Source organism: Bos javanicus, chromosome 7 (genome assembly GCF_032452875.1).
Source record: "Bos javanicus breed banteng chromosome 7, ARS-OSU_banteng_1.0, whole genome shotgun sequence".
NCBI classification, from domain to species: Eukaryota; Metazoa; Chordata; class Mammalia; order Artiodactyla; family Bovidae; genus Bos; species Bos javanicus.
In genome coordinates, this window is record NC_083874.1 from 42,997,683 (window position 1) to 43,018,730 (window position 21,048).

General features: G+C 57.2%; 1 protein-coding gene across 9 annotated transcripts in view; it reads left to right on the forward strand.

Moving 5' to 3' along the window:
• Positions 1 to 20,480, forward strand: part of ARID3A (AT-rich interaction domain 3A) — a 35,430-nt gene extending 14,950 nt beyond the window's left edge. For all 9 annotated transcript variants that reach the window (XM_061423400.1, XM_061423397.1, XM_061423398.1 and 6 more), the window contains 6 exons: positions 9,130 to 9,202; positions 12,144 to 12,327; positions 12,622 to 12,869; positions 14,733 to 15,014; positions 16,550 to 16,648; positions 17,069 to 20,480. In XM_061423400.1, coding sequence (XP_061279384.1) covers positions 9,130 to 9,202; positions 12,144 to 12,327; positions 12,622 to 12,869; positions 14,733 to 15,014; positions 16,550 to 16,648; positions 17,069 to 17,253 — 1,071 coding nt within the window. In that variant the 3' untranslated portion in view covers positions 17,254 to 20,480. The remainder of the gene's footprint in view (positions 1 to 9,129; positions 9,203 to 12,143; positions 12,328 to 12,621; positions 12,870 to 14,732; positions 15,015 to 16,549; positions 16,649 to 17,068) is intronic.
• Positions 20,481 to 21,048: the final 568 nt, after the last annotated feature.

The following is a 21,048-nucleotide window of genomic DNA, read 5'->3' on the forward strand; positions in this document are numbered from 1 at the left end:
ACCCTGGGCTCAGGTCTGATGGGAGCTCCTGCAGGTGTGTTTGGCGGGAACCCCAGAACCTGAGCCCCCCCGGGGCCCCTTCCTCTTGACTCCTGAGCAGGAGGCAGGAAGCAGCCCCCTTCCTTCCGGCCCCATCTGTGGGCGCCCCGGACGGTGGGGACCCGGTCAGCAGGGCCAGGGAGGGGTGGGACCTGCCCCCACAACTCTGCTGTGCTTCCGTTGAGTGAACCTGGGTGGGGGGCAATGGGCAACATCACTCCCTGAGCAGGTGGAGCTCTACAGGCCACTGGACCACTAGGAGGGTCCCTCTCCGCCTATTGGGGGCTGCCCACAGCTCTTCTGCAGGTACACGGACGGGGCTACTTTCTTTTAGAAGTTACTCCTGCACAATGTGGGTTTTTTGTTTGTTGTTTTTTTATCTGGCTTGCCCGAGTCTTAATTGTGGCATGTGGAATCTAGTTCCTTGACCAGGGATCGAAGCTTTGGGAGCACAGGGAAGTGTCCCCCAGGGTGGAAGTTTTAATTCCCAGGTGCCGGGCTCTGGGTGCAGGGCTCAGACTCCTCAGCTGCCCTGAGCCAGCAGCTAAGCGGTAACAACACTGTTGTCCTCGGGTTGTGGGGGTCCCAGGACCCCAGAACACAAGGACCATCAGGCTCATAACTGCAGGTGGAGGGGGTGGAGAAGGAGATGCTGGATTTTTCACTTTCTGACCCCAAAGCCTTTGCCCGGTGCCCCGCGCATGCCAGGTGTTCTTGGGCAGGGAGTCCCACCCCAACCCCCAGTCCCACCAGATTCTTGACGTGGCCAGAGGCGTCAAGGGGCTCTGTCCCAGGTCCCAGTCCCACTCTGTGCCTTCTCTCAGCACCTCAGTCTCCCTATCTGAGAAACGGGCTGCCACATGGACAGTGGTCTACTCAAGCCAAGCCCGTGGGCGGGGGGCTCCCAGGTGGATGGAGGCCGCCGCCCGGATTTGCATGTTGGGGCTGCTACCTTCCTAGAAGTTTCTCTCCTCTGCTCCCTGTTCTGGGCGCGTCCTCGATGCCAGGCCTGGCTGGCATCCCCAGCTGTTACACGGGGCCTGACTGTTCTCTCTGCACAGCCTGTTCCCACAATCCCCTTGTCCTCCCCCACCTGGATGCCCCAGGTGCACCCCTGCCCACTTCCCAGGTGGGAAGATTGAGGCTCCGGGGGCCCCCACTCAATGAAAGGCTGACTGGAGACCAGGGCACGTCCCCGGAACCTCGCAATCCGGAAATCCAGAAAGAAGTGCCTTTCATCACTGACTTTGCGGTCAGGCTCTGTGACTTGTTTCTGGAACTTTTATTAATATCTGTGTCGTGGGTGGGGGTGCTGCGTCTCTGCTGAGAGGGGACACACACCAGTTGGGGGGGGCGGTGGCCAAGCAGGCAGATGTTTCTGCCCTGCCCAGAATCACTTCCCCAATTTCCTGCCGGCCGAGTGGGGCCCCTGCAGCCCTGGAGTGCTGACGGGAAATGAAAGGGCCGTGTGGCCCGGCGCCTGGGTTGGGGTGGGGCTGGCCCCAGGGGTCAGGTGCATGGGGAGGCCAACTTGTGGGAAGGGCCTGTCACCTTGTGGACACTATTAAGCCCCTGCTGTATACAGCAACAAGCCAGACTGCCCTTCCCAACCCTCCAGGGACCCTGGAGCCAGGGGCCCTGGCCACCCTTGGGTGGGATTCTGCTGCCCTTTCAGGCCAGGTCTCTCTTGGGTGCACTGTGTCCCCAGCATCCAGTATGGGCCTTCACACAGAGAAGGATGGCACTTGCCTGGCAGTCCAGTGGTTAGGACTCAGCACTTCACTGCATTGGGCCCAGGTTCAGTCCCTGGTGGGGGAACTAAGATCCTATAGACCCTGCACCCCAAATGCGCAGTGTGGGCCCCCCCACAAGAAAACCAACAAAGAAGGTGCTCAGTTATGGCTGTAAAATGGCCTGACCTGGCCCTAACCTGGAGGGCTGATACTGCTCTCCCTGGCTTCCTCCTCCTCTGCCCTCCTCCTCCTGAGCCCCTGCCACCCCCAGAAGGGCTGTGGGCACCACACCAACTTCTGCTTACTGCCCACCCGGCCAGGTACCGCCACCTGCCACGATGGGTAAACTGAGGCAGACAGGGAGGGTTCCAGACTCCAGGTCCTTCCACCCCACCCCACCTCCTCCCACAGCTCGGCCATGGTCCTGGCTTCATCCATCTGACCCTGCCCCTCGGAGTCTCTGGGGAGAAGGGGCGAGAAGGGGCAGAAACGCACCCCCTGGGCAGATGCTACGGACGGTTATAGGGCCCAGTGGCTCAGCAACTGGTGGGGGCAGCACCATAGCCAGACCGATACTGGTCACCAGTGCGCATGGAGCCCCGCCCCCCCGCCTTACTTTCACGGGTGCAGAGTGGACGTGAAGGGTGGGGCTGTGGGGATGCGATGCGGCCCCGCCCCCAGCCCTGCGCCCAGCCTGTGTGTGGGCGGTTCTATGAATGGGTCCGCGGTTGAGTGGTCCCCAGGGACCCGGCCCAGGCCTGGGCCCACCTGGCAACGGCTGCCCGTGCTGAGTCATCCCCGGCCCAGGCCTCCCAGCCCGATAGATAATGTGAGGAGGGGCTTTATCTGCCCGGGGCGGGGTCCCCCGGGGGACAAAGGGTTGAGCTGTGATGGAGGACACCTAGGTGGGTAGGAATGTAAGTTCTTCTTTAGCACCTGCTGTATACCAAGCCCACCCCCTGTTACCTGTTATGCCCTGGGGGCTGTCGTCTGGGTGGGAATGAAGAAGGGAAAGAAACCATCCCCCAAATAAGTGCAGAGTCACGTGACCCGTGACAGATGCTGGGGGTGGAGGGGCAGGGAGTCTTACTCAGGGTGTTGCCCTGGCTTGGGAGTCAGAGCAGGAGCCAAAGAGGGTTTTAAGGGTGGAGGAGGGGGACCCAGGTGGGGGCACCAGCAATGCAGAGGCCCCAGACAGGACCAGGATGGGGACAGTGAGGGGCCAGTACTGGGGAGGCGCCAGGTGCCGGCATCCAGGGGGTCAGCCCCACCCACCCAGCCTGGCAGGTAGGAGATCTGGCTTCTCCTGACAGAGGCAGGGAGCCAAGGGCAGCCTTGGAGCAGGGCAGACACAGCCTGATCTTGGTGTAGAGATTGAAAGCTCCCTGGACCCTCCACTCTGAGAAGCTGCAGGGAAGTGTCATCTTGGTTGCTCTGAGGGGGGACGTTGAAGGATTAAAAGCCAGCTCTGGAGCCTTCTCTGCTCTTTCACTGCAGTTTCACTTTGTTTACTGGTGGTATGATGAATCTGTTTTTGTCCAAAACCCAAAGGGTATAGAAATAGGTGAGATTTGTAATAATAGCCAAAAAAGGGAAGAGTCAAATGTCCATCAGTGGTGAATGGATGGACGTATGTGTCCCTCCACACACCTGGAATATTACTCAGCCACGAAAAGGAGAGAAGCCCTGACACTCACTATCACATGGACAGATCCTGAGAACACAATACTCAGTGAGAAGCAGACACAGAAGGACACACAGGGTATGATTCCGCTGATGAGAAACATCCGGAACTGGCAGATCCACAGACACAAGGAGTGGGCTCCTGGTTGTCAGGGGATGGGGGGGAGGGGCTCTGGGAGGACAGGGTATGTTTGGGGGGAATGGAAGGTTCTGGAACGAACAGAGGTGGTGGTTGTCAAACACTGTGCGCAGAAGGCCCTTGAATCATTCACTGTAAAACAGCTAATTCTATGGTACGTGACTTTCACCTCCATAAATATTTTCTTTAACAATCCAGGATAAAGTAGGCGAGATTAAGGTGGCGCCCAGCCCTGCCTGTTGCCTGGCTCCTCCTCCATCCCTCATCCCTTCCCTAACCCTCTCCCGAGTCCTGTGCTCCCCATGGGGGTGGGGGGGTCAGGGGGGTGGGGTGGGGGTTCTGTTCCTCCCCCCACCCCCACCCCATTGCAGCCTGGAGGAAGCATCCTTCTCTGGTTCCCAGGAGCTGTGGTTGGACACAAGTGTGAAAACAGGCCTTTTTACACCTGCCCCCAGCTGTGGGCTCTCCGAGCTGCATCAGTGTCTGCTGAGGACAGAGTTGTCCTGCTCAGGGCCTGGGGGAGTCTCCGCGATCCTGAATCCTTCCAGTTTCTCCTGATTTGAGTCCCTGTGTCTGCTGTCCAAGGACACAGCCTCACTCTCAGAGTCCCCCTGCCGCCCAGTGGCCTCTTCCATCCAAGACAGGGCCCCTCGGACTTTGGAGCCGCCTGGGTGGCAGGAGGGGGCCGAGCAGACACTGTTGAGGGGGCAAAGGTCCTCTCAGGGGCCCCAGGCGGGCGGTCTCTTTATAGCTAGGGCCCCCTCAGCCTTGGGCCTGACGCAGTCCTCTCCCTCAGCCCCGTGGGGACTGGGGACGTGATGTCTGGGAGGGGTCTCCCGAGTGTGGGCGGTCCTGGGGGCCCCTCCCCCCTGCATCGGGCCCCCCTGTGGATTGATAGAGGCCTGTCCTCCTTTCCAGGCTGGCAGGTGGTGTCTCAGTGTGCGTGGTGCCCTGGCTCCTGAGGTGTCTGCTATCCCCACAGGGCAGCTTCCAGTGAGGGACCCTCTCACCCCAACCCCCACTCCCACCCCAGTCCCCACTCCCACCCCCAGCTGCAGCCAGGGCTTCTGGAGGCCTGGTCAGCAGCCGGGTGGTGGTGGTGGAAATGCTCACCATTCGCCACAAACAAGAATTTCCTGTTTGCCCCTTGAGCAGTTGGGGGAGGGGGAGGTTATCTCACTTTTTCCTCCGCAGCCCCTCCCCCACCCACTACCTGAGCCTGGAGCCCCGAGCCTGCCTGGCTTTATCTGCTTCCTCCTGGACACTGGCCCCTCCACCCTCCATGGGGCGGGGGTGGGGGATGGGGTGGGGTGGGGTGGAGTGGGATGGGAGGGATCCCTCCAAAGATCCCTGCTCCGTACCCCCTCCACCCTTCTCCCACACCTGTGCTGGACCCCGAGCAAGGCAGGTGTCAGGCCCTCACGCTCATCCATCCCACCTCCCCAGGGTGGTCAGGTGTCCACTGAGAAAGCCATATGAGGCACCAGGCTGGCTTGTGTCTTTGCCTGAAAGGAAACTGAGGCTGAGGCTGGGGTCAGAGGATGAGGAGGGGCCAGGAAACTGCTCTCCAGGGGAGGGAGCACAGGTGGAAAGGCCCTGAGGTGGGCTCTATGCCTTTTGCTCCGAAACCATGATGTGGTCTAAAGGGGCTAAGCAGAGGGAGGTAAGGGTCAGCAGTGACCACAGGGGAAGTATAGTTCTCACTGGGGTGATGGGGAGATGGGAGACTGCAGGGCAGGGGAGGTGGGGACTGGGCTCTTTCTGGTCTGTGCCTCAGTTTCCCTTCTGTGAAGTGGGTGGTGCTGGGTAGGAGGAAGATGGACGACGGGCAGCCAAGCCTTGGTAACTAGATGACAGACAAGTTCCACCAATGGGTGGGGGCCCCGCCACAGCCCAGACAGGTGGAGGGACCACCTGGCCATGTCCCAGTGACCCCGCCTGGCAGGTAGAAAATGGGAAGGGAGGTGTGCACTTGGGAGCATTTTTGGGGACCCCCAGCCCAGGCCCACACATCCACACCCACATCCTCAGGCTCCTGTGCCCCCTTCACAGGTGGGGCTTGGGGAGGGCAGAATCTGAATCCAGCGGGGCAGACCCTAGGAACCCCCAAGATGCTTGTCTGCCCAATCCTGGGCCGCAGGTGCCCCAGAACATGGGTTGTGTCCAGACGTGTCTGGGATTTGGGAAAGAATGGGGGGATCCTGTCCCCAAGTTGTGGTGAGGAATCAAAGTCCACTTTAATGAGCACTTTTGAAGCAGCTGCTGTGTGCCCAATTCTAGACACTGGGAAAACCCCCGACACTCTCCCAGGGAGGACAGTGTGAGTCCATGTGGCTCAGTTGTGCAGGGGACAGGGCGGGGTGGGGTGGGGTACACAAGAGAGTTGCCCACAGTTGGCGGACCTGGTCCCAGTGAGAGCGCAGCTGAGGGGTGACCTCAGCACAGAGACCTGGGTGACAGGGAAGCCTGGGGGGCAGAGAGCTCAGCCAGGGCCAGGCCAACATTCCAGGCCAGAGGAGCTGCCAGGTCAAAGGCCGGAGGTGGGACCACAGCCTCTGGCGGGCTTGAGAAGCTGCAGGAAGGCCGGTGAGAGGTCAGTGGGGAGGGCCCTGGCAGGTCCTCCAGGACCACGTGGCCGCAGGGAGGTGGGGTGCCCTCAGCCGGAGGAGGCCCCGTGATCACAGCACCTGTGGCCCCAGCGCTCAGCTTTGGGGAGGGAAGAGCCAGGCAGTTTATCTTCCACCTCAGCCCCAGGGGGGTTTCCTGAGATTCTGCCCAACCTCCAGCCTGGGTTTGCAGCTCTAGGCATGACAGCACCTCCTGGGCCGGAAAGGAGCAGGGTTTCAGCCAGAGGACCCAGGTGGGCCGGAGGCCTGGGCGTGGCCAGGGAGGTGTCCTGGCCTAGCTATATGGCTTGAAAGCCTTGTGAGACCAGGTAGCTGGGCCCAGCAGCTCATGGTAGCGGGGGAGGGGGCGGACACCGTCCACAGCTCCCCCTTGGCTGGGGTTTGGTGGGCTGCCCTGGCCAGCTGACCAGGGCAGGACACACCCCACAGGGGTGTGGAACTTGGGGCAAGAGCCCCATAAAGCTGGGAGGCCTTTACTGTCCGTCTTTGTTGTCGGCTGCCCACAGCAACGGCCATTAAAGCTGCCTCCTCTGCCTGCTGCCTGGGGACGTGTCCACCCCCTTTATGACCTCACATAATGCCTCAGCCCGTGGGGGTCTGGCCATGCCACCACCTCTGCTCACTGTCTGGCCTGGGGGTTAGTGAGTGGACCCCCTCTAAGCTGGGCCGCCTGTGCAGGCAGCTGGTCTCTGCCCTGAAACTCTGTTTGCCCACTTGGAATACGGGCATCCTGATGGTGCCGGGAGCGCTGGGTGAAGCTGTTGTACTTATCAACCACTGTCCCTGAAAGATGGGGAAACTGAGGCAGGAGGGGTGCTCTGATCTCTTGTGGGGGCTAGGCCCGGAAAGGAAGGGGTTCATGCAGGGTGGGTCCCCCTCCACTGGGGTTGGGATCTTACAGGAGGAAGTGTTGCCCCTCGTCAATACGGGCTTGAGGTTGAGTGAACCCCACGTGAGCTTCCTGGAGCAGGTATGACAACTGACTGGACGGGACAACTGACCACACACCGGATGGCTTAGATCTACAGAGATCTTCTCGGTTCTGGAGGACTAGTGGACAGGGTCAGGCCATGGCAGGGCCCTGCTCCCTCCAGAGGCTCCAGAGGCGAGTCCTCCCACCTCTTCCAGCTCCTGGGTCTCTGGGCGTCCCTTGGCCTGTGTCTGCATCAGCCCAGTCTCTGCCTCATCTCCCCATGTATCTGCCTGTCTTCCTCTCATGAGGACCCCAGTCCTACTGTGAAAACCTATCATGATTAATGACATCGGCAGAGACCCCGTTTCTGCACAAGGTCCAGTCCTGAGGTTCTGGGTGGATGGAAATTTGAAGATGAACCCCCACAAGTCTCTTTGGTCTTCTCTGCCCAGCCTGGCCCATGTTGCGGCTGAGCAATCGGTTTACTTAACGAGCATCTGTCAAGCAACTGCTGTGTGCTAGGCCCCATTTTAGACACTAGAAACAAAACAGACAAACTCCCTGGGCAGACAGACCAGGGTGTGAATCATGGGCTCTGAGGAAGGGGTGAGGGGCCCACACAGTGCTGGGGGCTGTGTGGGCTGGAGTCAGGGGTGGGGCGGGGACAGCGGAGGGGCCCGGATGGGTGCACGCCTCTGGCCACCATAAATCAGTGCAGGAATGCAGCTGGCTGGCCTGGCCGGGCAGGGTGGAGACAAAGGCCGGGCCTCGACCACCCAGGGCTGGACTCCTAGCTCTCCCAGCCTGTTCCCTGCAGTCCCCACATTGTCTCCACTGCACAGACCGGGAAACTGAGGCCCAGAGAAGGGTCAGATGGCTAAGGGTAGCCTCCCCGAGGACCCTGCCTTCCCAGGCCCAGGGATATCTCCTCCCACAGGAGCTGGGCCTTAGCCTGTTCTTAGGCCTTGATGACAGATTATCCCAGCTGGAGCTAATTGGTGGTTTCAAGGCCCCCCGCCACAGTCCTGCTGGCCCTGTGTCCTGGAAGACATGGGGGCACATTCCCTGGAGCTTAATTTGAAGCCTGCTATTTGCACTGGCCCTCCTGGGCAACCCCCCATCCCCCCTCCAAGCTTTGCTCTCTAATTACCTCTACTGGCTTCCCCTGCCCACCAGCACCTGGGAGCTGACAGTTGAGGCTAGGACACCCTGCTCTGCAAATACTGCAGACCTCCATAACTGGTGGACCCAGGCAAGGGATATGTAAGACAGAGCTCCTGAGAGTCCTGACTCTGTCCCAGGCCTGCCTCTCTGCCCTGCAGGAGCATACACACATGGCTTGGTGGACAGTGCCAGACATCCACCGCCCTCATGGTAGCGATGGTCTGGGTGAGACAAATTGTGTCCCCCAAAATTGTATGTTCAAGACTCAGCTTGAGCACATACCTGTGATCAGAACATGACGTGGGAGTCAGGTATCTGCAGGTGTGAGCAGTTAAGGATGGAGATGTGGTGGCCCTTGGCCAGTGAGTGGGTGCCCCATGGGAAGAGGGGACTTTGGACAAATCCCCACGGAGAAGCCACGGCAAGACAGAGGCAGAGACCAGGGTGGTGCAGCTATAGGCCTGGGGCACTTGGGCCCCTGCAAGCTGGGAGAGATGGGAAGAATCCCCCTTAGAGCCATACCTGGACTCCAGATGGCTGGTCTCAGAACCAGACAGGAATAAATCAATCTCTGTGGTTTAAGCTGAGCGTGTGGTCAGCTGCTACGCCACCCCAGGACAGTGTCTCATTGTCCTTGTCTGATGGCAGGGGCAGGCTCTCGCTGCCTGCTGAGCAGGACCTTGGCAGATGTTCGGACGCTGGGGGACAGGGCCAGGGCTGAGACCCCCTGCTGCCTCTCCTACTGGCAGTTCCCTTGACTAACTTTCCAAGTGATATGGACATGCTGCCAGCTCCGGCACCCGCTCACCCATCCCCTCCCTGCCTTCACAGCTCTACGAACTGGATGCAGACCCCAAGAGGAAGGAGTTCCTGGACGACTTGTTCAGTTTCATGCAGAAACGAGGTGAGGTCTGCCTGCCAGGAGGATGGGCCCTGCTGGCCATAGCCTGGGGCAGGTGTGTCAGAAAGTGAGCTCCCCATGGCTGGAGGCATCCAAGAGATGCCTGAGGAGGAGACACAGCCCTGCCATGGTGGCAAGCGTCTGAGAGAAGAGGCACCGTCTTGCCATGGGTGTCTGACAGAGGAGGCTCAGCGCTGCAGGTCTGGTTGGGGAGGCACAGCTGTGAGAGTCTAAAGGGTATGTCCTTGGGTGGGGGGGTCTCAGGACCCCAACCCAGAAGTAACAGTGCAGGCTTCCTCCCTTGCTGCTCCCAGGATCCCCCATAGCAGGCCTGCCTCTGTGTGGGGAACAGGGTTGGATTCCCAGGATGGCAGGCGCTGGGTGGTGGGCAGAAGCTCCTGGCGGACTGGAGACCAGCCTTCCTGCTGCTGCAATTGGTGGGAGGCTTGGATCCCGACCTCTCCCTGCTCCCACCTGGGGCCTCAGTTCCTCAGTCTGTGAGATGGGCCACCTGCACCCCCTGCCGTGTGGCAGTCAGTGCCCACATGTGCTGAGTGCCAGGGCCACGGTTATTATGCAAATACAGGGTACCAGGCCCGAGCCACCTCTGCCCCCTACCCCCACCCCCGGGGTCTGGCAGATGCCAGACACAGCCTTGCAAACAGGAGATGACCAGGGACAGAGGCCAGGCCTAGGGGGGCATTCAGGGAGAGCCAGGCCCAGAGGGCCCCCAGTATCCCCCTACCCCCAGCTCAGAGCTCCAGCCAGACACAGATCCTAGGAGTACCCACTGCACCGTGGGCTCATTTCCCTGATACCCCCATGCCCCCACCGTTCAGGGAAGGAAACTGAGGCCTGAGAGGCAGGAAGGGGTGGGGCCGGTGTGGGCTGCAGGGGCCAGCCAGGCAGCTTCTTTGTCCAGGGCCCCTGCCTGCCTCTCCCTGCTAGCAGCTTCTGTAAACACAGGCCCAGGCCGGAAGGGAAGGAGATGAAAGGGGAGGGGGCTGCGGCCTCCGCTTTAACCCCTCCTGTGCCAAGGGTGGAGGAGTCCAGCCCAGCCCAGTTATCTTCCAGCCCAGCTGCCCCCTATGTGGTCAGAGAGCTCCTACCCCACCCTTTATCAGCCCCATCCACACCTATCCAAGCCCCTCACTGTCCCCTCAACCATGGGGCTCCAAGCCCTTAGGCCCAAAGCCCACCCACTCTGCCCAAGACTGGGTTCCTGGTGTCCTGGAGGCACAGAGGGAATATGGTGAGCTGCTCTGGAGTGGGGTGCTGGTGAGGCCAGGTTCTCTGAGGCCCCAGCTCCTGGCCACCCGGGCTTTCAGGGTCTGTGTCCAGCCCTGCCTCCCTTACCAAGCCAGGTGCTCCTGAGGATAGGAAGCAACAAACTCCTATGCATCCCTCAGAGCCCAGCTCTAAGGCCCTGCTTTCCCACCTTCCTGTTGAACCCTCTATCTATAATTGGGCTGCAGGGCTTTGGGGCTGAGAATCTGGATATCGTGTCCTGCATCCCACAAGCCCCTTCCCTTCACTCCAGGGGGACAGTAATTCCTCCTTCCCCTGCCCCCATCACAAAGTCAAAGCCTCCAACTGGATGGTTCTCCAGAGTCTCCGGGGCTAGAAGTGGGGGAGGGGTCCTGCCTGCACCCCACCCTCCTGCTGTTTCCTTGACGACCTCTCCACCCTTCCTTATCACCCCCCTGCCCGTTTCCATCAATGCCTCTCTGTGCTCACCCAGCCCTGCGTCTTCTATAAACATCCGCCTGCTGCTGAGCCAGGGCCCAGGGTCCTGGGAGAAGCCTAACTCAGAGCCTAACTCAGCATCCCGGGTGGGCCAGGTGGGTGCTGGGGGTGCCTCTGGGGCGGGGTGTGCCACTGACACCTGGTGTTGCTTGTCTCTCTCCTTCTTGAGCTGGAAAATGAAGTTGGGGGGGATCTGAGGCCCATCTTACCACCTCCCCTCCAGGCTGTTTGTTCCTTGGGGATTTGGCGACTTAGGAAGCAGCAAGGGTTGGCAGGAGGTGGTTCTGAGATGTCCTGCTGGGGCTGGGGAGAGGAAACCAGGTTCCCAGGTCCAGGGCACTGTGGTGGGGGCGGAGGGAGCAGTGGGGACAGAGGGGGCGGGAGCCAGATTCCATCTCTGCAGGGGAGGCAGGCCTGCCCTCAGGGCCACGATAGGGGCCCAGCAGCCTTCACTGTTGTTTATTGACACCTGCTGTATGTCAGCTGGGCACGAGGTGGGGTACTCCATGTGAGCAGGACAGTGTGGGGACCACAGACAGTAAACCTGTTATTTCACTGCCCAGGGGAGAAGTATAATTGGGGGCTTCTCCACTGTCAGGAAGGTGCCAGTCAGACTGACCTGAGACCTGGGGGCTCCCTTGGCTGGGAGGCACGTTTTCAGGGGCTCAGACCATCAAGGTGGGCAGAAGTGGAGAGAAGGCCTGCAGGGAGGGGCCCCTCTCTCCTGGCTGGCCCACCTCTCTGCTATCTAAACTGCAAAGTAGATTAACCAGCCCTGCTTCCCCACTGCAGAGCCCTGGGGGACCTGGAGGGAGCCAGCCTCTGGGAACACAGTGGAGTTGTTTTAGTAGCTGTTGGTTGTAGAAGGAATAACAGAGGCTGTGTTTCTCATGCTGGGCCCCCAGGTTGGCCCTGAAGCACCCCCTCATCCACAGATGAACAGCATGAACCCAGATCACTGATGGAAACACTGAGAGACACAGCTGCCTCGGGGCTCTTGCAAGCTGGGGTCTGACCCAGTGACCCTGCCCCCAGGGGATGCTGAGTGTCACACTGGGTGGAGCAGGGATGCTTCTTTACCCCGTATAATGCCAGGGGCAGCCCTCCAGAGGCCCAGCTGCCTTGGGTCAGCTGTGCCAGGGGTACCCATTCTCACTGATGTACCAGGTGCCAAGTGACAGCACCCCCCTCTCCACAGGGACACCTGTGAACCGCATCCCCATCATGGCGAAGCAGGTGCTCGACCTGTTCATGTTGTACGTGCTGGTGACAGAGAAGGGTGGCCTGGTGGAGGTCATCAACAAGAAGCTGTGGCGGGAGATCACCAAGGGACTGAACCTGCCCACATCCATCACCAGCGCTGCCTTCACGCTGCGCACCCAGTAAGTGCCCGCTCACACCATGCAGAAAGGACCCTAGGTAGAAAGGACCACAGAGCAGGGGGTCATGGAAAGTCTCGGCCTTTCGGCCCTGCTGGTTGAATGCTCAAGAATTAGCAGGTGGTGGTCGTGGGGATGGGACGTGCTGCAGGACAGGCATCACGACAGAGGGAACAGCATAGGTGAGGACAGGGGCTCAGAGGACCCGTGGGCATCCAGGCAGGGAGGTTGGGCTTGGCTTCAAGCAGACCCCCAAGGTGTCCTGGGTGCCATCCTGCCTCTTGTCCCTGCCCACAGGTATATGAAGTACCTGTACCCCTACGAGTGTGAGAAGCGTGGCCTCAGCAACCCCAACGAGCTCCAGGCAGCCATCGACAGCAATCGGAGGGAGGGCCGGCGCCAGAGCTTTGGGGGCTCCCTCTTCGCCTACTCACCGGGCGGGGCCCACAGCATGCTGTCCTCGCCCAAGCTGCCTGTGTCCTCCCTGGGCCTGGCCGCCAGCACCAACGGCAGCTCCATCACCCCAGCCCCCAAGATCAAGAAAGGTGAGGGCTGCGCAGGGCCTGGGGCCTGATCATGATTCTCCTTTAGCCTGGCAGTGTGACCTAGGGATGGGGATGTCTCTTTCCCTTTCTGGGTGACCAGGAAGATAGGCCCCAAAGTAGGTGTGGAAGGGGGCTACCTACCCACCAGTGGTATGCCTATGGCAGATATTACTAGTCAATTGCTGTTCCTTCCAGCCTTGGCCCATGGCAGGCAGACATCTCTAATCAATTTGTTTCCCCTAAACCTGTGCCCTTGGTGTACATCACGAATCAATAGTTGTTACCTCCAATTCTGTGCCAAGGTGGACAAGGCAAACCATGCCCAATTTTCCTATCCTTTGCTCATGGCAAACATTGCTGATTAATCACTCTTTTATTGTAGCATTGGTCCAGGCTACTGCCCCTGGTTATCTCTAGTCCCTTGCATGTGGGAGACATTGCTAGTTGATCACTGTATTCTTTTCCCTTTGAGCTTTAGAATTCTTCTAAACATATGGTCCCAGTGTGGGTCATCAAACTGACTGTAATCATCCTTGAAGCTATTGCTCAGTGCTCACTGCCCCTTTCTGAGCCTAGCTCTCGTTATGGGTAAATATGCAGGAGATTATACCTTTGTGGAGTTGTTGGGGACCTTCAGTGTGTAAAATGCCCAGCGTGCAACACCCTAGACCCCATCTGTGGCAGACATTACCAGTCGATCACGGAGCCTCTGAATCCTTCCTAACACAGAATCACCAACAGCTCATGTGGCGGCCTGGCCTCAAGCAGGCTGGTGCACCTGTCCGAGGTCCCGTTTCTCATCTGCCACACGAACTGCGACTCCCTATGTCACAGACTTGGCCCAGGTATCCAGGGTGATCTCCCAGCACCCTGAGAATTCAGGGCTGGTTAGATCTAAGGTGAAGGAGATCTCACCAGTGTCAGCTCCTCCAACCTCCATGGGCCTCTGTTTACCCCACCCCAGCCTCAGGGAGTCACAGCCATACCTGTGAATATCATTAAGCATCTGTTCTCTGCGAGCCCTGTGCTGGAGCTGAGGAGGACAGTGGGGAACAAAAGAGAGATCTGAACCCGATGGAGCTCATGAGGGAGCTGGGGAAAGATGGTTGTAATGGGTCCGAGGGGCTCTTTGGAGCCAAGAGTAGCAGAGGTGGCTGCAGAGACTCCAGGGCAGAGGGGCTGGCGAGTGCAAAAGTTGCAATGGGGTCCATCCTGGAGAGGCAGCCCCCGGCCACTAGGGAGAGACTCAGGAGGAAGAATTGGGAGAAGAGAGAGTGGGTCACAGTGGGACCAGTGAGTGGGAATGATGGGGTTGTTTGTTTCAACCGCTGGAGAGGAGAATGGTCCAGAGCTGGTTCTGGGCTTGGGCTGCATGCGTTTGATTTCAGCTCAACTTCTCTTCAGCTCAATGGCCTCAGGAAAGTTATCCATCCTCTCTGAGCCTTGGCTTTCTCAGCAGTGAAGTGGAGAAGAGGGTGTCTAGGTAGAAATGGGGCTGTTGAGATGGTTCACATTAAGTGCTTTAGACAAGATGTGGCGAGCTCTTCTTGCAGTTAGTATTGTATGTGTATGTAATGTGTGCTACTATGGTCTTTGTATAATACTACTTAATAATGCCAAGCAGTACTGTATACTATCACTAGTATTGTTACCATTATGGTGGTATCTGATGTCAGCCTGAGAGTAGAAAGGCTCTTAGCACTTGTGTTTGTTCCAAAATCTGTCCACTTCATCCCTGGAGAGGAAATGAGCACCCCCTCAGGGAAGGTATTCAAGGAGGCACCTTCCTGCCTTGTGTGGGAAGCAGGGACTAAGCTACCTCCATTCCCTTCTGGCCACCAACTCCTCTTCTCTCCTGTCCAGAGGAGGATGCAGCCATCCCTATCACAGTCCCCGGCCGCCTGCCAGTCTCCCTGGCAGGTCACCCAGTGGTGGCGGCCCAGGCAGTAGCAGCCCAGGCGGCCGTGGCAGCCCAGGCAGCTGCCCTGGAGCAACTTAGGGAGAAACTGGAGTCTGGGGAGCCTCCCGAGAAGAAGATGGCCCTGGTGGCAGAGGAACAGCAGCGGCTGATGCAGCGGGCACTTCAGCAGAACTTCCTGGCCATGACAGCACAGTTGCCTATGAGCATCCGGATCAACAGCCAAGGTACCACCCCAGCAGTCAGACCCTCTGTGCTTCTTGCACAAGCACAAGAGAAGGGCCTCATAGCCAACATATGTAAAGAGTGCCTACAGATCAACAAGAAAAAAAAAGATTAACAGACCAGTACAAGGAATGGGCAGCTGGGACTCATCATGCATACTCAGTCGTATGCAACTGTACAACTCCATGGACTATAGCCTGCCAGGCTTCTCTGTCCATGGGATTCTCCATGCAAGAATACTAGAGTAGTTTGCCATTTCCTCCTGCAGGGGATCTTTCCAACCCAGGGACTGAACCCACGTCTCCTGTGGCTCCTGCATTGGCAGATGGATTCTTTGCCACTGAGTCACCTGGGGAGTACAACTTATAAACTAATAGGAAAAATTGTTCAACTCCATGTCTTTGGGGCTCTGCAAGTTAACTAGGGGATACCATTTTTCATCCATCAGAGTTTGATAATATCAAATATTGTTCAGGATGTGGTAGAAATGGGCCCCCTTGGTCCTGCTGGTGGGCGTGTAAACAGGTGACAACTTGGCAGTCTTTTTTTTTTTTTTGACTGTGCCTCGGAACATGTGGGATCTTAGTTCCCTGACCAGGGATCAAACCTGTGCCTGCTGCATTGGAAGCATGGAGCATTAACCACTGGACTGCCAGGAAAGTCCCGGGAATGTCTTTTAAAGATAGAAGATGTACTTGCCCCAGGACTGGGTGATTCTGCTTGGTATCTAGAGCAGAGCTGATGCAAGGGCTCAGGGAAACTCAGGTGTCCAAGGATGTTCACTGCAGATGTTTGCATGATGTCCCTAGTGTGTCCATCAGTAGGGGAATGAATGAACCAAGGCTGGAATACTTTGGCCATTAAAAAGAATGACATGATTTGGGCTTCCCTGGTGACTCAGACAATAAAGAATCTGCAATGCAGGAGATCCAGGTTCAATCCCTGGATTGGTAAGATCTCCTGGAGAAGGGAATGGCAACCCACTCCAGTATTCTTGCCTGGAGAATCCCCATGGACACAGGAACCTGGCGGGTTACAGTCCATAGGGTTGCAAAGAGTCGGACACGACTGAGTGACTAAGCACAAGCACATTGCTTAAGACTTGTAATCATGCTGTACACCTGAAAAACTTAACATTGTAAATCAACTATACTCCAATAAAAATTATTAGAAAAGGACTTCCCCGGCAGTCCAGTGGCTAAGACTTTCCACTTCCACTGCAGGGGGCACGAGACTTCCATCCCTGGTTGAGGAGCTAAGATCCCACCTGCTTTGCAGTGAAGCCAAAAAATTAAGAAAAAAAATTTTTTTAATTATTAGGGGAAAACAAGAGTTGTAATCATGCAAAAAAGCAAATTCAAGACAAATACATTCTTATTCAATAAGTATTTGTTGAATACCTACTGTGTGCGCTGCTGAGAGATCAGGTCTGAAGCTTTGTGAAGCTTCACATCTGGTGGGGATGACCCACATGATACAGCTCATTGCATGGGGGCTGGTTTTTGGTGACAAAGGGTGTTTTTTCTTCTTCCCGCAGCCTCCGAGAGCCGCCAGGACTCGGCTGCGAACCTGACCAGCACCAACGGCAGCAACAGTATTAGCATGTCAGTAGAGATTAATGGAATCATGTACACAGGTAGGCTGGCCTGGCATGCACGCCCACTTTGACCATGTCTTTCCGGAGTCCTGGTTGCCCCTCCGGTGTGGCTGGCTTGAGCCCAGAGCTCTTCCCTTATGAGACTAGAGTATGAGAGATAGTCTGTGTCTTATACTTAGCCAGGTGCTCAGCAAGTACTAAGTGCTCAGCATGGTCATATCACGTGTTGTGTACTTCAAAAATAATGTGGTCAGACCCATGACTCCTATAGGCCACCAGGTGGCAATGTTGACACAGAACAGCTCTGTTGCTGTAAAGACCCCATGAGGGGAGGCTTGAGGAAGTGGTGGTGTCCTGGGGGAGAGGGACTTTGCTGGGAATCGCTCAGGAATGGCTTGCCCCTGTCATGTGACCTTTTACATTCTCCACGACTTATCTCTCCTCCTGTCCTTGCACCAGGAGTGCTGTTTGCCCAGCCGCCGGCCCCCACGCCACCCTCCGCTCCCAGCAAAGGTGGAGGCAGCAGCAGCCGGGGAGGAAACAGCGGGACCAACAGCAGCAGCAGCAGCAGTGCAGGCAGCCAGGCAGGGCCGGCAGGGATGTCTGCACCCCCCACATCTACCTCAAACAACTCATTGCCTTAACCGCTACACTCCCCACCCTGGGAACCTGCCAGAATGGGCAGGGGGTCCAGGTGGGCCAAGCAGGGGCTGGGATGGCGGAAGATACGGGTGGGGAGGGGAGGTATCCACAGAGGAGCGACAGCTTAACGCCAAAAAGAAAAGAAAAATATATATATACATATATATATATATATATATATATATATATAAAGAAAATTTAATAAAACAGGGGAAAACCAAGGAACACTTGAATTACTCAGGTTTTGGACATTCAGAGATGAATTGTGAGAATATCAAAGGAAATTAGAAATGAGAGAGGCAAATGTCTACTAGGGCTCTCCTGCAGCCCTGGTGGACCCATGTGGACTGGTGTCTGGTTTCAACAGGCCAATCCTGTTTACCTCATACATCCCTGCACTGTGTTTTTTCATTTTTATCTGTTTTTTTTTCTTTGCTTTTTTTTTGTCCGTTTGTCACACACTCACCACACCCAGCTCCTTGTGTTGAATGAAACCCCTGAGCCAAGATCAGCTGAATTTTTTTGTTGTTGCTTTTGGGAACTGTTGTTGTTTTTTTAAAACAAATAGTGAAATTCAAACTCTATAGGGTTTTTAAGAGGTTTTAGGGGTTTTGTTTTGTAAATATTCTATTTTATTCTTGGGGGAGGAATCAAACCTAGGAAAAGGATATATATATATCTATATATTTGTGTTCATTCAGGGAAACTGGACTTGAAAAAGAAAAAAAAAAAAAAAGGCAAAAAAACCCAAGTAATACCCTTTATTTTTCCCATGACTGATTTGGGTTCGGTTGTGCATTTCCTGTGGTGCAGTGGGCCCAGGACACTGGATGCCTGGGCTGGAGTCAGCAGAGCCGATGAACTCAGGTGCTGTGGGCTGGGCTGGGCTGGCTGGGGTGGGGGGTGCATGGCGGGGTCCTGGGGGAAGAGGGGCAGGGATGCTGAATGCTAGATGTCACCGGACTTGTGTTTCAGGCTGGGCTCCTCAGTCGGGAGCCCTGAAGTCTTAACTCAAAAGGAGAAATTGCTGGGGTGGGGGGTGCTCCCCTGCCAACCCCAGGCTCCTGTCTCAGGGATGAACACGGCCTGGGGACTGGCCTTGCCTGAGAGCACTGCTTCTGGGGATGCCATGTCTGGGGATGGGGGTGAGCCGGCCTTAGCTCAGGGTGAGGTTTCTGGGGCCATGGCACCCTGAACCCCCTCACCCCACCCCACTCCCATTCTCATCTCTTTAACTTTGTCCCTCTAAATGCTGGGAGCCCTGCAGTGACTCGAGGAACTGCAGGCCGAGGGGGCCCTGCAGTCCTCCCCCTCCTCAACCCTGTTCCCTGGGTCAGAAGGCAGGCGTTGGTGGCATGCAGCTGGGGGTCAGGGGCACCTGCACATCCGTCCTCCTTAAGCCCAGGTGTGCTTTTGGGGGCCCAGTTTCCTTCCGTCCATGGGACCAGGTAGTGTTGGCTAGGGCTGTGCCTCCCTCACACGAGGTAGCGAGGTAGCGCTTTTTCACATCCGTCTGAGGTGGGCTGGGAAGAACGCAGCTGTTCCCAGGTGAGCCTGGAAACTCTAATTGGACCCTGGAGCCCGGCCTAACCAGACCGGAGGGGTGGGGCGCCACCAGCAGCCTGCTGTCTCCCAACCCAGGCGTCATCTTGTTGCCTTGGAGACCTTGGGGGTGGTCCTGAGCCCCCAGTCTCATCGGGTTTGCCTTCCTGTGGGGTGAGGTGTGTCTCTGGGAGGGAACCCATTTCTTTGGTGTATCTCAGGGTTGCTGACGCCCCCCACCTTCCCAGGAGAGGGTGGCACAGGGCTTGGGCCTTTCTTCCTGCTTCCGGAACAGTCTCCCCTCCTGTCGTCTCCCACTGCAGCGGCACAATCATTGTGGGAGGGTGATCCTTTTGTTCCCAGACACAATCTGCCCCCTCTTGTTTGCCGTTCTCTCTTCTCTCTCTGCTCTTCCCTCACCTGACCCCGAGAGTGTGTGGGGCTGCCCTCTGCCCCCTACCCGCTTCCTGCCGGCCTCATAGAGGGGGGGTGTCTGCTGCGAGTTTCGGTTTCTACCTCAGGTCTGACTCTTGATGCCAAAACCCCTGCCCAGGTGCCCACCTCCCTAGCCTCCAGTTCAGGGTCCCACGCATGTGTGCTGTTGCATCGACCTGTGTCGCGGGGACCCGGCATCAGGGGACAGAGCTTCGTGCAGGCAATGCCCCACCCCATCCTGCATCTGACTCAGGGTGTGCCTGTGGTGCTGGGCAACGCTGATGATTGTAGGGGAGGGGGCATGGGCCCAGGAGGGGGGACCCACCAGCCATGGGAATAGCAGGGGGTCCTGGGGCCAGGAGGGACTTCGTCCTCCAAGGGGCCCTGCCTCTGCCTAGGTCGCTTCAATCAGCACCCCCACACTCCCAGCCCCACCGCTACCTATTGGTGTGGGTTTCTGGGGTGCACTTAGCACCCTTTATGCAAACCCGGGGGACCGGGGTTGAGTGCTGTTCATTCCTGAACAGGTGGGGCTTAGCAGCATGCCTTGGATGGGGACCCCCAAACTCAGGGTGGAGAGGGGCTCGAGGGGTACCCCTGATCTGCTGATGCTTGTGGACGGGCTGCTTCTAGAACCTTCCTTGTGACCTCCAAACTGGCCGCAGGTCTGTAGCTGTCCAGCTGGGGGGTGGGCGGGGGTGGGGGGTGGGCACGGGGTGGCGGGTTGGTTTGTAATAGTTGTGTGTTTGTACAGTCACTTTTCTCACTGTTAGCATTTTTGCCCACCACCATTTTTTTTCCCTTAATTTTGCTTCTGCATTTTTTTCTTGGCAAACACGACTTCAGCCTTTCATGCCTGACTTGTGAAATTTCAGTTTCTCTGGGGTTTGTCAGAAGGCGTGGGGAGCACGCCTGAACTCAGGTTAAAGGGAAAAAAAACTTCAAATAAAAAGACGTAAAACTACTCTCTACCTCTGGCTGGGCTCAACCTGTCGCACCTTGGCTGTGGCAGGGCAGCCTGTGACGATTTATTTCAGTTTTTGCAGGATATTCAGGTATTAAAAGGAAGGGGGGAAAAAGACAAAAAAAAAAAGTGTGATTTTGAAATTTAAACGAACACTGAAAGTTTACATTTTATAACATTATTATGCAGATTGTATTTAAACTTCAGAAATATTTAAGACAATTGTAACCCTGTAAAGCTGATGAAATATTAAAACAAGACAAAACACTTCTGACTTTTAACAGAAAACGGCTCCTCTGGTGGTTTTTTTTGGGCGTCGCCCCACCCCTACTCTGCTCCTGGTGGCAGGAGGCTGAGGGCCTGATGGTGAGGTCCCCCAGTGGGGACTGTGCCCCCCAGGACCACTAAGCCACATCCCCGATGTCCTCCAGTGGGTGCCATGGTGGGGGGAGGAGGGGACAGTGGACAACCCACCCCCAAGTCAGCAGTGCCTGGCCCTTGTGGGTGAAATGTAGGGACCCCCACACGCCCACCAGGAGGAGCCCAGGCAGTCTTGGCAGCCATATGGGTCCACCCAGCACCCATTCCCCAGCCTTCCGGCTGTGGTTCAGTCCACACTTCTACACTTGACCTGAGGACCCAAAGTAAGCAGACCAAGAGGCAGACTTAGCCCTGGGACCCTCGGGCTCAACACACCTGGGAGGGAAACACCTGAGCATTTTCTAAGTATCCTTTCTTCATCTACCTCTCGCCCCCACCCCATGAACAGAGGACTAATGGCCTCAAGGTCAGCGTGGCCAAATGGGTAGGACTGGCCTCTTGCCACCTGGCTCCCCAGCATCCGCTGGCCTGGGCC